The following is a 15,587-nucleotide window of genomic DNA, read 5'->3' on the forward strand; positions in this document are numbered from 1 at the left end:
TCATAATGGCGTCTCTGGTGCATTTGGCTGTAAACCGTTGCATACTTTTTTGTTTCGTTAGTTGTTATACCACCAGCAACAACATCAACATCGACACTTCCACCATCTTCGCCAACAACAACACCACCACCAGCAGCGGTGTTAGGGAATTTCTTATTTGCATCAACCTTATCTGTAGAACTTAACAGTTCTGTATTCATTTCGTCTTTGATTTCATGTTGCAAATTGCGCTCTAACAGTGATCGCTTTTTTAATATGCTCTTCTTGAGTAGATCTTTATGACGTTCCAGAGTTTGCTATGAGATATGAAACAAGAAAAAAAAACGAGAATTTCAAAAATGCACATTAATTTAAAATGCCGTTATACAACTGCAAGTATTCTTACATTTAATGCTTGATTACGTTGCCCATCGCCATCGAGAAGTAATAAATCGCTTCGCTTAACATTGCTATCTCTCATGAGCGTATTATTCGTTGAAAATGTAGTGATTACATTTTGGTCACTTATCATATTTATCTTTTTCGGCGTGCGTTGTTGTTGCTGTTGTTGGTTCCACTCGCCATTCTCATTTTTAGTTTTATAAAAGTGCCTTTTCCTGCTGCTCAACACAGTTGTAACTGGTGTACCAATTATTTTTGGTTGTTGTGCTGTGAATTTATCGAGCTGCTGCCGTTCGTCATTCACATTAGAGCTGCTTTTTGTTATTACTACTTTTTTGTTTGCTTTTTTACAAAGGTGAACACAATCTCAATTACTAATATGTACTTAAGAGACAAGCATGTTTTTAAAATCGAGGAGTTGAAATTTAATCGGCATTAATACACTGACTGCTGAGAAATATAACCCTAACTAAGAATATTTTTCAAAAACGCTTTAACTCAGAATTTGGTTAAAAAGCTCCATATCAGAATTTTGTGCATAAAACGCTCTATCTCATTAAAATGTATTGAATTTTTGCTCAGATAGGGCATTTTTGAATACAATTCTGAAGTGAAGACTTTCATCCAATGAATTTTGAAATAGAACGCTTTAATTTCCTTTTTAAATTAGAATTTTTTTAACACACTGCGTTTCCCTTGAATAGCACACCGTACACATTGAAATTCTCCCCCTATATCTTTGCAGGAAATAAAGTTTATATTGCTATTTATAGCTTTTAATAAAAAAAAAATTTCGATAAATTAAACGATTTCTTAAATACAACTTAAAAAATAAAAATACTTAAAAAATAACGAACAAATTCTGTTTCGCTAGAATAGCACATTTTTTAATAAATATATATTAGAAGAAAATTTAAATTTATCTATGGTTTCTAATAATGGGTTGTTCAGGATAACCTCGTATATCCTATTAGACATTGAGTCGTAATAATTGAGAGAAATTGAAGTCCACGCTCCACTTTTTATTCAGTGTGGCCATATACAGAAATAAAGATGAAAATAATTAAAACTTGTTTAATTCTTTACTTTAGAGCACAGAGCTTTATTCGAGGAAATTTTAAAGTTTTGCAATCCAAACGACCGCTACAGAGTATCCATGAAGCAAAACTGCTTACCTTTGCTAACTTGTCAACAATTAATTTGTATCACCCGTGCCAAAGGGTTGATTAACGATTGACTTCGCCCGTTGCACGATTTTCCTTTTGCAAGGGGAGTGAACCTAAGGTGAATTTCTTAGGAAACCTTTTTTTTATATTGTCTACAGAGTAGTCTACAGGTGGTCAACAGGAGTAGCCTAAAGAAGTTACCACTGTAGAGTTGGAGGAGTGCAATAACTTCTTATCATAGGGAGCATATGATCCATCAAGCAGGAAAGGTGTGGGCAGAAAGGAGTGGCTCATATCTCTGAAGAGTGAAGACTTAAGGCCCACGATGGGCGCACTAACTGAGTACTGCCTTCTCACGTCACATGCTTGTAAGTTAAGCCTCGTCAGTAACAGCAGGTCTAGGAAGTGCGAGCTGCAGAAACGGTTGAACACGTTCTGCGCTTGTGTCCTGCCTTCACCAGCTCCAGCTATTCAGCCCAATCAACGCAATCCATCGTAGACTGTTTTTTCGGAATTCGTAACATTCGAATTCGTAACATTGCTAAGTTGGATAGCGTGATTGGGCTGATTGTTTTAAATATTTTTCGCGTTTCGTAAATTTTCTCCGTTGGCAAGAACTTGTCGTAGATAAATTCAAATAAACGTCAAAAGTGTTCGTTACGAGTGGTGAATTCAGTGATACCACTGTACGAATTTCGAATTTACTTATTACTTTCGGAGATGTTCGGAAACACGATCGAATTGCATAACAATTTCGTAACTTTCCCGAAAAAACAGTCTACGATGGATTGCGTGATTGGGCTGATTAGGTACGGCAGGGTAACCAGAGATCGAAGCAGCAGTTAACCTAGGCCCTTAAAAACTTCTAGTATTTGCCAAGAGGACGGAGTGTCTCTATAACTTAAGTTCTGACACCTGATTGTTCTTCCGTTTGGTCGTCAAATGAATTCTAGTAACACTATGGACACATTCGGTCTATGTGAGGTCGTCATTGACCGGCCAGTTCAACCTAACCTAATGGCGCCTTGCTTTTTTTATTTCTTTTAACCTGAACTCTTTAATTTTTAGCACTTTTTTACAAACTTAAAAGAGTATCACAAAAATGAAATTTGCGTTAAGTTTAATAATTTTTCACATTTTTTTATGTTATAAGAACTTAAAATCTACATTTCAGTTTGATGAAATGTTTAAAAAAAGGCCTTCTGGTTTTTTTTCGTAAATGTAAAGGAGTGGAATTGAAGGTTAAAATCACATTTCCATCATACTTCCACTTATAAGAGCTTGATATACCTTTTTGATGCATGATGTGCTTTCTTGTTGGATGTATCAGTTATTACTATTGTGGCGAATATTTGCATCACTTTGCTGTTAGTAAATAACCACAACGACAGATGTACATGCACACACATAAACAGCAACTCGAAGTGAAGAGATATTTCACAACACACATGTAGTCATGAGCTAATAGCGTTTTCTTTTCTCGCTATAGTGTTACGCTTTTTGTACGCCGCGCAAGGGTTGTTGTTCTATTCTAAAAATCAGGCAACGCCTTTACGGGGTATTTCGTTCTTTTGAGAAAATTGTTGCCTGGTCGCAACGCAAAAGCGTTACACTTTTACCCTGTATAAAATGGCGGTGTGGCAATGCAACTCTGTGAAACTCTCAATTCGCTCTTGAGTTCCACATATACTCTGTTAATATGAGTGCACAGATCACCTACCAGATTGCGCATTCACGAGTTCAAAATTGCTTCGTTCTGCGCATCTACGTCACAGTTGACTGAGCGAATGAAATAAAGAGAGCAAAAAACAAGAGCTAAAGGAAAATGACGTAAGGATTGCCCATAAAAGAGATGATCTAATGTTTACATGCGCAATGCGTAATCTTCTTGTGTGATTTGTGATATGAGTGAATGTGGTGAGATGAAATGTTCTTTGTATGCACTATAAATGTTGACAATTTTCTGGGGTAGGAGTAACACTATTAAGGCTTTACCATTTACTTAGGCAACAATTTATTTCAGAAAAGAAAACGCTATAAGAGAAGTTGTTACTCACACATACACAAGCATATAGCTAACTAACCAAGTATGCGATACAACATTTCTAGAAGGTGAAACGTCTAGACCTTAGGAGAATTATGACGACGAGGTAACAGAGAGTATAAAAGCAGCGCAAGCTGCGGAATGACTAATCAGTTTGATTTAAACACGCCTTTATGAAGTACGTGATATTGAAGTATAATATAATGCCAAAGTAGACTAAGGCTGTGGGCGAGTTGGCCTAAATTTCTACCTAAATAGAGAAAAAATCTAAACCACTGGAAACAATCGGTAAGGCAGTGCAAAATAAAAATTTAGAATTTTTTATGAGCAAACTTTTCAACCTAAATTCAAATGTCAAATTTCAAAAACAATAATATTGATTTTTCAATATTGTATGTATATGCAAATAAATGGCTCTTGTCCATTCAATATAAGTAAATCATAGCTCAATTTTGTTCAAGCTAGGTTGGCGACACAAGAATTGGATCCTTCTCAAATGTGGACCGCAATCTGAACATATTTGGCAGCCAAGTGCACTAATTGGCCTAAAGAAGTTATTGGAGGCGTACCAGCATAACAGTATTGAATTCGAGATTGTGGAAAAGGTCATTGTGCACGTGCTCCACTATGTCCGAAAAAAAACGCCTTATAAAACCGAGCCACTGCATTTTCTTGAACTGCGGACCCTAATTGACCTCTGTTCTTTTTAAGAGTGAAAACGCATCAAAAATACCAAATTTCCCGTATTGTTATTATTTTCTTAGCAGAAATAAACAGTTTAGGTTTTCAAATCAACTCGCAGTTTTGACAGCTTTTTCCTAAATTATTGCAGTGCTTGAAAGTTCCAATGGAATATTAGTTTAGGTACCTAAAATTTGGGCGAACTCGCACCCAGCTTAAATAAAGACCATATTGCAACACTGAATATTCGAGTTATTTACTCGACATTTCAGCGATACGAATGTTAGCAGAAATTGCAAAATAATCGGAATTGTCCAGAATTCGTTACAATTGGTGCCAGAAGAGGAATTGTTCAATAAATTCCAGAGGACAAGGACATGGCCAAGTTGAACGAATTGAACATCCAGCAACTGAAAAAGGAGTTGGAAGCACGTGGATGAATACTACTGGCAATAAATCCGAGCTACAAACATAACTAAGGGAAGCTATGGAATTGGAAGAAATCATCGTTGATGAACTCACTTTTCATCCTGATGTGGAAGAGGCAACAAAAAAATGGAAGAGAAAAACGAAACATCGCAGACAGTTTCGAGCACGGATTTGAACATGATATTGGCTGCAATATCTGCACAAACATCGACAGTAACATCCAAGATGGAAGCACAGGAAGCACGCATTTCAGAAATGTCGCCGCAAATTTCATACCAACTGGAATCACGGGAGACACATATAACATCTCAACTGGAAGAACAGAAGATATATATGGCATCGCAACTGGAAGAACAGAGGACATATATGACATCTCAGTTGGCCGAGCAGTTGAAAGCGCAAGAGGCTCGCAGCTGGAGGCACAGGATACACAAATTTTACAACTCGAGGACAAAGTCGATACCGAGATTGAAACATTAAGAGGTCGTATACAGAAGCTGCAACTAAATCGTCAAGTTGTTTCAGGAAGTAATCCGAAGGTAAAAACTCCATCTTTTGACGGCTCTGTTCTTTTCCAAGTATTTAAGCTTCAATTTGAGAATACGTCAGCAGTGAACAACTGCAATGCGGAAGATAAAGGTGCTGCACTGTTCGTGGCATTGAAAGGGTCTGCAGCTGAAATCTTACAGACTAATCCAGAGTACGAACGGAACAGTTATGAAGCATTGATGACCGCTGTCCAGAGACGTTACGTAAGCGAGCATAGGAAACAGATATACCAAATGGAATTGCAAAACCGTTACCAAAAACCTAAAGAGACTCTGCAGGAGTTTGCTTCGTATATTGAAAGATTGGCTCATCTCGCAAATGCGGACGCACCCGTGGAATAAACAGAGAGGGTTAAAATTGAGAGCTTTATAAATGGAATACGGGATGTCGAAACGAAACGAGCTACATATGCGAATCAAAAACCAACATTTGCTGAAACGGTATCACACGCTCTGATTCAGGAAACAGCATCGCTTCTGTGTAAGCCAGCTTTCAAAGCACGCTGTGTGGAAGTAGCGGAGTGAAAGAGTTATAAAATGCTTCAAATGCGGGAAGCCAGGTCACATTGCACGTCATTGCGGTCTTGACGCTAGTGGTTTCAACAACATGGGTAGTCTTAAGTAAAAAGCTGGAGGAGATGAGCAAGAGCGAACCAAATGTAAAAATCGACAACTTCCTCCAGCTATTGAATGTCCTGTGATATCTGTATCACAAATCGGAAAGAAATCGGGCAGTCTCACCGTCAGAGGAAATGTGGATGGCAAGGAGCGTGCACTGACTGTAGATACAGGCGCATCTCATTCCATAATCCGATCTGATTTGGTCAACAGGAGAGTAAAGCCATTACTTGGAGCAAGATTGCGTACGGTCACTGGTGAGTACAACCAAGTACAGGGAGACGTGACATGTGAGGTCGTAATTGGGAAGGTCTCAGTTCTACACAAATTCGTTGTTGTTGTAGCAATGCTCGCCCCACCTAATAGCCGCGATCGATCACAGATTGTCATCAATATCCCCTAACGGAGTCCAAGGAAACTTGCCGTTTCAACAGGGGTGGACCATAAGGAAAGGGGTGTTAGAGGCGTTGGTTCCACATTACAATTGAAGAGATGGTTGGTGTCATGTGGGGACACATTACAAGCGGGGCATACATTTTGTATGTCAGGGTTGATTCTGGATAGGTAAGAGTTTAACCTGTTACAGTATCCAGAACGAAGTTGAGCAAGAGTGACACGCGTTTCCCTGGGGAGTATGCGTTCCTCTTCCGCAAGTTTGGGATAATTTTCGTTAAGTACTGGATTCACCGGGCAATTCCCGGCATAAAGGTCCGACGCCTGTTTATGGAGTTCACCAAGGACCTGCTTGTGTTTTTTCACTTCATACGGCTGGGTTCTCAGATGCCGTATTTCCTCAAAATGCTGCTATATGGGGCAGAAGCATGGACCATGACAACAGCAGATGAAGCGGCTTTGGGAGTGTTCGAGAGAAAAGTTCTTCGAAAGATTTATGGACCTCTACGCGTTGGCGATGGCGACTACCGAAGAAGATTTAATGATGAGCTGTACGAGCTATACGCAGACATCAACATAGTCCAGAGAATTAAATTGCAGCGGCTGCGCTGGCCAGGCCATGTTATGCGAATGAAAGATGATGCTCCGGCCAAGAAAGTGTTTCTATCGGACCCGCCTATGGAAGCAGAGGTAGAGGGCGGCCCCCACTCCGTTGGAAGGACCAGGTGGAAAACGACGTGACGCGTAGCACGTAATCGGTTGACTAATTGCTTTGTATGTAGTCATGAGCGTTTCTTTATCTTTTCCCCAAGTACTGCCAGCGAGGGATTTGAGGATTTTGTTACGGCTCTGAATTCTCGGAACAATTGCGGCTGCGTGCTCACCAAAATGTAGATCCTGATCAAACGTCACACCCAAGATTTTGGGGTGTCGGACAGTCGGTAGCGTAGTGCCATCGACGTGGATGTTCAAAATGGTCGACATTTGGGGCGTCCATGTTGTAAATAAGGTCGCGGAAGATTTAGTCGGTGATAATGCCAGGTTTCGCGAGGCGAAAAAACTGGAGAGATCAGGGAGGTAGCCGTTTATTTTATTGCATAGCGCATCGATCTTTGGGCCTGGGCCTGTGGCCATTATTGTGCAGTCATCGGCGTAGGAAACGATTGTGACTCCTTTCGGTGGTGAAAGTAGCTTAGATATGTAGAAATTAAACAAAAGTGGGGATAGGACACCACCCTGTGGCACCCCCTGTTTAATTCTCCTTGGTTTTGATGTTTCGTTTCTAAATTGCACCGATGCCTGCCGACCACCCAGATAATTTGCGGTCCACCTTTTAAGACATGGGGGAAGGGTAGACCCTTCCAGGTCCTGCAGTAACGAGCCATGGTTGACCGTATCAAAAGCTTTTGATAGGTCTAGCGCTACGAGTACTGTTCTATGGTGGGGGTATTGATTTAAACCGCAATTTATCTGGGTGCTAATGGCATTTAGCGCGGTGGTAGTGCTATGGAGTTTTCTGAAGCCATGCTGATGAGGGGCTAGCTGCAAATTTGCTTGGAAATAAGGGAGCAGAATGGCTTCAAGCGTCTTTGCCATTGGCGATAGGAGAGATATCGGACGATACGACTCACCTATGTTAGCTGGTTTCCCAGGCTTTAGTAGCGGGACCACCTTGGCCATTTTCCATTTCTCAGGTATGACAAAGGTGGAAAGAGACAGATTGAAGACATGTGCTAAATATTTGAACCCCTCTTTCCTTTGGATGGTTTAGCACGACCAATGGCGTCCTCAACCTCTTTAGCGGTGATGGTGATTGGTGACGCGCTGAATTTGTGTTTATGTGCGCGTCTATTGGCTCTCCGTCTATCTTTGTCGACCGTAGGATGCATTTTATATTGTCGGCAGAAAGCGCTCACGCATTTTTTCGCGTCCGACAGCACTTTGTCGCCAAAGGCGATGGAAACTTTGTCTTTGTGCTTAGTCTGATTCGATAGGGACTTTACGGTGGACCAAAGTTTACCCACACCGGTAGAGAGGTTACAACCTCTTAGGTGCTCCTCCCATTTCGCCCGCTTGTGTTCATCTACAAGCAATCTGATGCGTTGGTTTATATCCCTTATTTGGGGGTCGCCTGGGTCAAGCTGTCTTATAAGGTCACGTTCTCTCGCTAAGTTTGCGGCCTCCGCCGGGAAGTGGGGCCGGATTTCGGGAATTCTCCCGGCGGGAATGAAATGTGCCGAGGCGGATTTAATGACCTTACGGAAGGCACGCTCCCCTTGGCGGGCATCAGTCGGGATAGGGAGGGCAGCTAGGCGGCTGTCTGTAAAGGATTTATATTCTTCCCACTTTCCTTTTTTGAAGTTTATGAAAGTGCGTTTTTCAGTGACGATGAAGTCGGCGTTACGCTCAAGCGAAATAAGTATGGGCAGGTGGTCGGATGCCAATGTTACCATCGGCTGCCAGTTGACGCAGTTTACGAGTTCTGCACTCACGATAGAGATATCTGGCGAGCTGTGACAGCTTCCTACCATACGTGTGGGGGCGTCTCCGTTTATTGTGCAGAACGTCGTTTCTTCTATTTGATCCGCCAACATCTCACCCCTACTGTCCGCCCGCAAGTTTGAAAGCCATAGATCATGATGGGCATTGAAATCGCCTAAGATAATGCGATTGCTGCTAGTGAGTAAGGCCCTGATATTAGGGCGGTATCCACTGGGGCAACAGGTGGCAGGAGGGATGTAGATGTTGATGATTTCTAGGTTTGCATCGCCTGACCGGACAGATAGGCCTTGACGTTCTAAGACATTGTCCCTGCGGTCGATGCCAGGATCAACTATACAATATTGCACAGAGTGGTGTATGATAAACGCGAGACCGCCTCCATTTCCGCTTTCGCGGTCTTTCCTGTGGACGTTATACCCAGAGCAGGTCTGCAATGCAGATCTTGCTGTGAGTTTAGTCTCTTGAATCGCAGCAATGCGGATGTTGTGCCGCTTCATGAAATCGACCATCTCCGTAATCTTCCCAATTAGTCCATTACAGTTTAACTGCAGAATTCTGAAGTGCATAAGGGGAGACGTCGCCACTCTGGGGGTAAGTGACGGGTGACTACGCCTGGGTTGGGGAAGGCCAGGACGCAATTGCTGTTGTGGCCCTAGGACTGGGCGTCCTTGGGCAAGCATTGGGGCACCCGGATTATTTGGGTTTGCGGCCTGGCAACATGGCGCGATGAAACCCGTCGGGGGGTTGCCGTCGCGGAGACCAGAACATCTAGGGAAGTGGCACCACCCAAGGCAGGAGCTGCACTGGGCGGATGTCGCAAACATATATATTCTGTGCTGGCAAACGGTGCAAACGGAGGTAGGGACTAAGAGTCTGTTTCCCTGACCTACACGATTGCTGCCGGAAAAGAGGGGGGGGGGGGGGAAGAAGACGGGGGCAGGGGCTGCTGCTCAGCATTGCTTCCGACTCTACAACGAAGATTGTAGTTATGAGTGGTAGCAGCTGTTTGAGTTGTTGGCGCCGTGGGGCGCGAGCAGCAGCGGGTACTTGTTGTGGCTTGCTGAGCAGCGGGGCTGCTGGAAGGTAGTGGGGGGGGCGCTTAGACGTAGACTACGGGACGCCCTTGGGCGTGAACAGCAAGGAGCCACAAAAGATTTATAAAAGTTACGTGGACGTCGGGTTTTGGGATCAAGCCCAGAACAACCTGTCCGATGCAACCATCCCTTGCACGAGACACACTGAACAGAGTATGAACGTCCTAAAAAGATTCTTTTCCGGCAGATGCAGCAAAACCATTTCGGATTGGATTCGATGCTTTCCCGGAATAAGAGAATATGGAGCAGTCCTGCTGCAAGGAGCTGCTGGGAGGATGACAATCTGTGGGAGGGACGAAACAAATTAGATGGGGTCATACTGAAATGACAGTCCTTGGTCGGGAAAAATCCCGAGTCGCTCCGGTACATAGAACCGACTGCCTTGAGAAGCGACAAATTCGTTGTGGCAGAGATTGTTGATGAAGTCATATTGGGAGTGGACTTCTTAGTTGACCATGGCATTAGGATCGACATGCAAAGAAGGATTATGCGGTATAAGAAAAAGGATGTGCCATTTAACTTCAGTTTTGAGAAAGGGTGCAGCAGTAAGCGAGTGCTGGTGGAGGAGATTCGACAAAGACCACAAAGGTCAAAGGCAGTAGACAGGGCAAAGATTGGTGGAACGAATGGAACAAACAAATCAAAACCCAAAGTACCTGCGGGAAAACGAAGGAACGAATTTCCCAGAAAGAATTCAAAGGTGGTTTTAAGCCAGGGCGCACTACTGTTGTGAAACGTCAAAACGATATTGATTGTGCAAATCCAATCCGTCAAGATCCAGTCCTACGAAGTAGTTCATTGGCCAAACAACAGAGTGTGAGGGAACGAACCAGGATAGTGAGTAGTAAGATGAAACACAGGTACGACAAGAGCAATTCGGAAGGTTTCCTGGAGGGAGATTCGGTAGTGTTATCAACCATCACCGGCGGAAAGGTGTTCCATAAAAATTTCAATGTAGCTGGGAAGACCCGTATAAAGTTGTGAAGCAGCTCAGTGATGTCATCTACCGCATACAAACGATTGGGAAACCACGAAACAGAAGGGAGGTTCATGAGGCTAGCAGCGGTTGAATCGATAGATTTGTCTGTTCGGGACGATCAGATTTAGGTGGAGGGCAGTGTGGCGAATATTAGCATCACTTCGCAGTAAATAATCACAACAACAAATGTACATGCATACACATAAACTGCAGCTCGAAGTGAAGAGATATCTTACATACACACACGTAGTCATGAGCTAAGAGAAGTTGTTACTCACACATACACACATATACATATAGCTAACTAACCAAGTATGCGATACAACAGTTCTAGAAGTGAAACGTCTAGACCTTAGGAGAAATATGCGGACGAGGTGATAGAGAGTATAAAAGCAGCGCAAACTGAGGAATGAGTAATCAGTTTGATTTAAACACGCTTTTGTGAAGTACATGATATTGAAGTATAATTGTACTACTCCCAAAGTAGACTAAATAAATACGATATTGCAATACTGAATATTGGAGTTATTTATTCGACAGTTTAGAGATACGAACGTTAGCAGAAGGTGCAAAATAATCGGAATTGCCCAGAGTTCGTTACACTATACATCAACGTTCTTTGACGCGTAGAAAACACTTCAATATTGACTAATCGAACATTTTTGGGTATTGCAATATTCCTTAATAATTATATTAAATAACATAAGTAAAATAATGTAAAATAATTTGTAGAGCGTATATAAGCAGAAAAAAAGAAGACATTTAAAACACTTACAGATCTTTATGAATCCTGGTGAAGTAACAGTCAAATCTTGATTTCCTGCGCCTGCACTGGGGTTATTAGTTGGTGTGGTGTTACTACTCCCTTGTTGAATTTGATTCTCTTGTAATATATTTGAATCTAGCTTATCTTGGATTTCGTTTGCATCAGTTTTATTGACATTAAGTTCAACGACGTTACTACTACTTTGTTCAGTCACCGTTGTCTTAGCTAAGAAGGACGCCTGTAAATCGACAAATTATAATAGAAAAACAAATCAAGTATGAGACTATCAAAACAATAAGACTCATGACTAAATCTATCCACTTAGTTGGGGAATAAGGCAAATATAATATAAAAACGGTACTTTTAATCCTATGTGCATATGTGTAAATAAGTTAAACATATCACCCCTTGAACCAAAAAGTGTCACAACTCAAAATCAAACTAGCTTTAGGTAGAATAGACTGGGTCGATTTATTAATCGATATCGCGCCATCCATTTTTCGATAGGATTTGGGCTCAGTAAAAAAAAAGTTCCACTACGCATACCCAAAAAAAGTATTTTCGAGCCTTCGAAAAAAAAAATGGCGAAAGGGTCAAATTTTCGACTAAAACACTCCCCAAAACCCAAAAAATATATATATAAATTTTTATTTTTTTTTTCAAAAAACTATTGTAAAAACGTTGGCGATAAGAATTTTTTTGTAAACAATTTTTTTTTTTTGAGTTTTGGGGTGTTTTGATCGAAAAATTTGAACGATAGTAGCTTAGTTGAATGTGATTATCATGTACAAGAAAACCGCCACCATGTAGGTGCGGCCACTCACAAATTGTCATCAAAGTCCTCTAACGGCAGTCCAAAGAAGCGTTTCAATAGGAGTGGACCACAGCAAAGTGGCCGTTAAAGGCGTAAGTTCCACATTACAATCGAAAAGATGTAAAAGATTGAAATCATGGAGTAATAGCAAAATGTATATCACAATACCCAAAGTTACTCTATTTTATTTTTTTATTTTTGGTTTTTATTTTCTATTTATTTATGTTTTTATTTTCATTCTATTTATTTTTTATTTTTATTTATTTTTTGAATTGTTTTTATTGTTTACTTTTTATTTATTTTTTTATGTTCTCTTTACTTATTTCTTTACGTTCTTTTTATTTATTTATTTATTTTTTTTCCTTTATTTTTTTTTCTTTTATGTTTTTTTTAATAATTTTTTTTCAGTTTTTTATATTTTTTTTAAATTCTTTTTATTTATTTTCCTTTTATGTTCTTTTTTAATTTTATTTATTTTTCTTTTATGTTCTTTTTTAATTTTATTTTTTTTTTTTTATTTATTTACTTGTTTCGGTTATTTTAATTTTTACTTTTTTGTTTTTCATTTGCTTGTTTGCGTTATTTAAATTTTTTTTTATCTGCTTTGGGTTACTTTTTTTTAATTTTTTAATTTACTTTTTTGGGTTAGTTTTTTATATTCACTAACGTGTTTGGGGTATTTTTTAAGTTTTTCATATTTACTTGTTCGTATTTTTTTATTTATTTACTCGTTTGGCTTATTTTTTCATATTTTTATATTTTAGTTTGGGTTATTTTTGTTTTTAATGCTAATTTTTTTACTTTTTTATAATATTTGCTTTTCTTATTAATCATTTTTATCCTAACTTTTATTTTATTTTTTATATCTAATTTTTGTTTTATTTTTTAATTCTTACTTTTATTTTATTTATTAATTTTATTTGTTGTTTTTTTTATTTTTATTTTTTATTTTTTGTATTTGTATTTTTTTATTTTTACTTTTGTTTTTTTTTATTTTTTTTTTATTTTTTTTTTTATTTTTAATTTTTTTTTTTTTAGTTTTTTACTTTTGAATTTCTTTAGGTTGCTAAGTTGTTATTTTTTCATTAGTGGCTTGTTTTTTTTTTTTGCATTTTTTATATTGTTTACTTATTTTGTATACAATCTTTAATTATTTAGAAAAGAAAAATTAGGAACAAATACATTTACTTGGGTTATAGCTACTATTTCCGGCCACACAACTGCCGTCATGCGACAGTTTGCATTGACAGCTTGATGCACCGCGAACCTTTGTTTTCATTTCAATTTTTTTTTTAACCTTTTTGTTTGACAATTTTATGAATTACGTAATTTTATGCTATTGGGAAAACACAAAATGACATACATAGTGCAAATAATTATGTGCCGCCTACATGCTTACGCTACGTAATATTAGTTTTAAAAACTTGCGCACCTACCTTGTAGTTTTAAAAGATCAGTTGTAGTACTTATTCCAGGAAACCTTTAAGAAAATTGTCGAAGAGATTAACAAACATGACTTGAAAAAGCAGTTTCTAATTTTATTTATTTATATAAATAATCACTTTATTAAAAATGTTTGATGATAATTGTTAAGTTGTATTTGAGCGAAAATTTAAAGATTAAATATTGTTCACTTTGCTGCCAAATGCACGCGTGAAGACTAAATGACAAAAATACTTTTTTTTTTGCGATTAGATGAGATGATTTATTTATGGATAAGCCTTTGTGTTTTTTTTTATATATAGATTTTAGCTATACGCTTAGTAAATTTAGTTTATGATATACAAGTCTTTGCTTACTCTTTATGACTGCTTCCCGCGTTTGCCGTCATTGTTAGGTTAATCTCTTCAATTTTTATAAATTTTTTCTTAAAAATTCCATGAATGGCCACATTAATACTTTTGACTTCAATTTAGTGTTATTGAATAAACCGAATTAGATTTCATTGTGAGTCATGCTTTTTAGTTGCATTTTACATTTGTACAATTGATGAATATTATTTTGTTAATATTTTGCAAATTCTTGGTTATACATTTTGAGCGAGCGCTTTTTGTCAACACAAAGGCCAATTACAAATAATCATCCAACTAATACGAATATGTTTTTCGATTTCATTATTTTACTTAATTTTACAATGCAAATGTTTCATTCATTTACTCTTTACGCAGATACAACAAATCAAAGAGTTGTCAGTAATACCTGTCTATAACACAAATACTGTAGAATTTTTCTTTTTTTTTGGTGTTATATAATTAAAATACAAAAATTTATTTTCCCAATTTTAATATTTACACATTTTATTATGAAATATCATTAGTATAGTTTATTACTATTTATTTTTATTAGTTGTTTTGTGAATAAACTATAATTCTTGTGGTTCAAATTTTGTTTTTGTTTTTAATCAATTACAAAGAAAACCAAAACATGTAAAAATTACAAGTAAAACAATTTTCGGTATCATTAAGTCAATTTATTGCAAAAAGCGCTTTACATTACAAAATGATTTGATACTTTTAAGGCTTAAAATTAAAAGTAATAATAATTAATAAAAATTTTCATGTAACTAACAAGTGAAATAATACAAGAGAAACAATATATATTTTATAAACATATTTAGACTGTAAATTAAGAGTTAATGTGTGGTGTTGAGCTGTTAGGTTGATGAGTTAGTGCAGTTTTAGTTAATTTACTTCTAGTAAAATTTCTATATAGAAAAATAAAATCACACAAACAAATCTTAAATAACTATTACATCATTTCTAATTCCATATTTTTTATTTCTCCACAATGTTCTAATACTGCGTCAATGAACATAATAAGGGGACTTTCAAATAATCACTTGAAAATATGAAATTATGTAGATTCATTGTATTGAGTTTGCTTATTTGCAATGAGTAATTAAAATTATATGAAACCGATTGTTGTAAATGCTAACAAAGATCAGTGGAAAATTTTGTCAAGTCTGTTGTGGAAAGTGATATCCGAATCAAATACAATTTAAACAACATAAAAGAAATTAAGTTTTAATTGGCTAGGAGTTTACTTTGCGACTGCGCAGTACAACTTTTAATCGAATTTTATCTCGGCAACGAGTAAAAACTTCATTTGTCCAACTGTTTTTGAGAAAAGTACAAACGAATTTCGGAAAATGACAATTTTTATAGAAGCTGAC

At 38.0% G+C, this 15,587-nt stretch overlaps 1 protein-coding gene across 3 annotated transcripts in view; it reads right to left on the reverse strand.

Moving 5' to 3' along the window:
• Positions 1–15,587, reverse strand: part of E(bx) (nucleosome-remodeling factor subunit NURF301 E(bx)) — a 74,462-nt gene that overhangs the window by 9,088 nt on the left and 49,787 nt on the right. Inside the window, exons 9-11 of one of the 3 annotated variants that reach the window (XM_067791529.1) lie at positions 11,611–11,839; positions 386–723; positions 46–296 (exon numbers count right to left, since the gene is read on the reverse strand). In XM_067791529.1, the coding sequence (XP_067647630.1) occupies positions 46–296; positions 386–723; positions 11,611–11,839 (818 nt within the window). Of the gene's footprint in view, positions 1–45; positions 297–385; positions 724–11,610; positions 11,840–13,851; positions 13,896–15,587 lie in introns of those variants that run through there. The other 2 variants (XM_067791531.1, XM_067791530.1) reach the window with 2 other exon arrangements.

This window comes from Eurosta solidaginis, chromosome 5 (genome assembly GCF_040869045.1).
Source record: "Eurosta solidaginis isolate ZX-2024a chromosome 5, ASM4086904v1, whole genome shotgun sequence".
Classification (NCBI taxonomy): domain Eukaryota; kingdom Metazoa; phylum Arthropoda; class Insecta; order Diptera; family Tephritidae; genus Eurosta; species Eurosta solidaginis.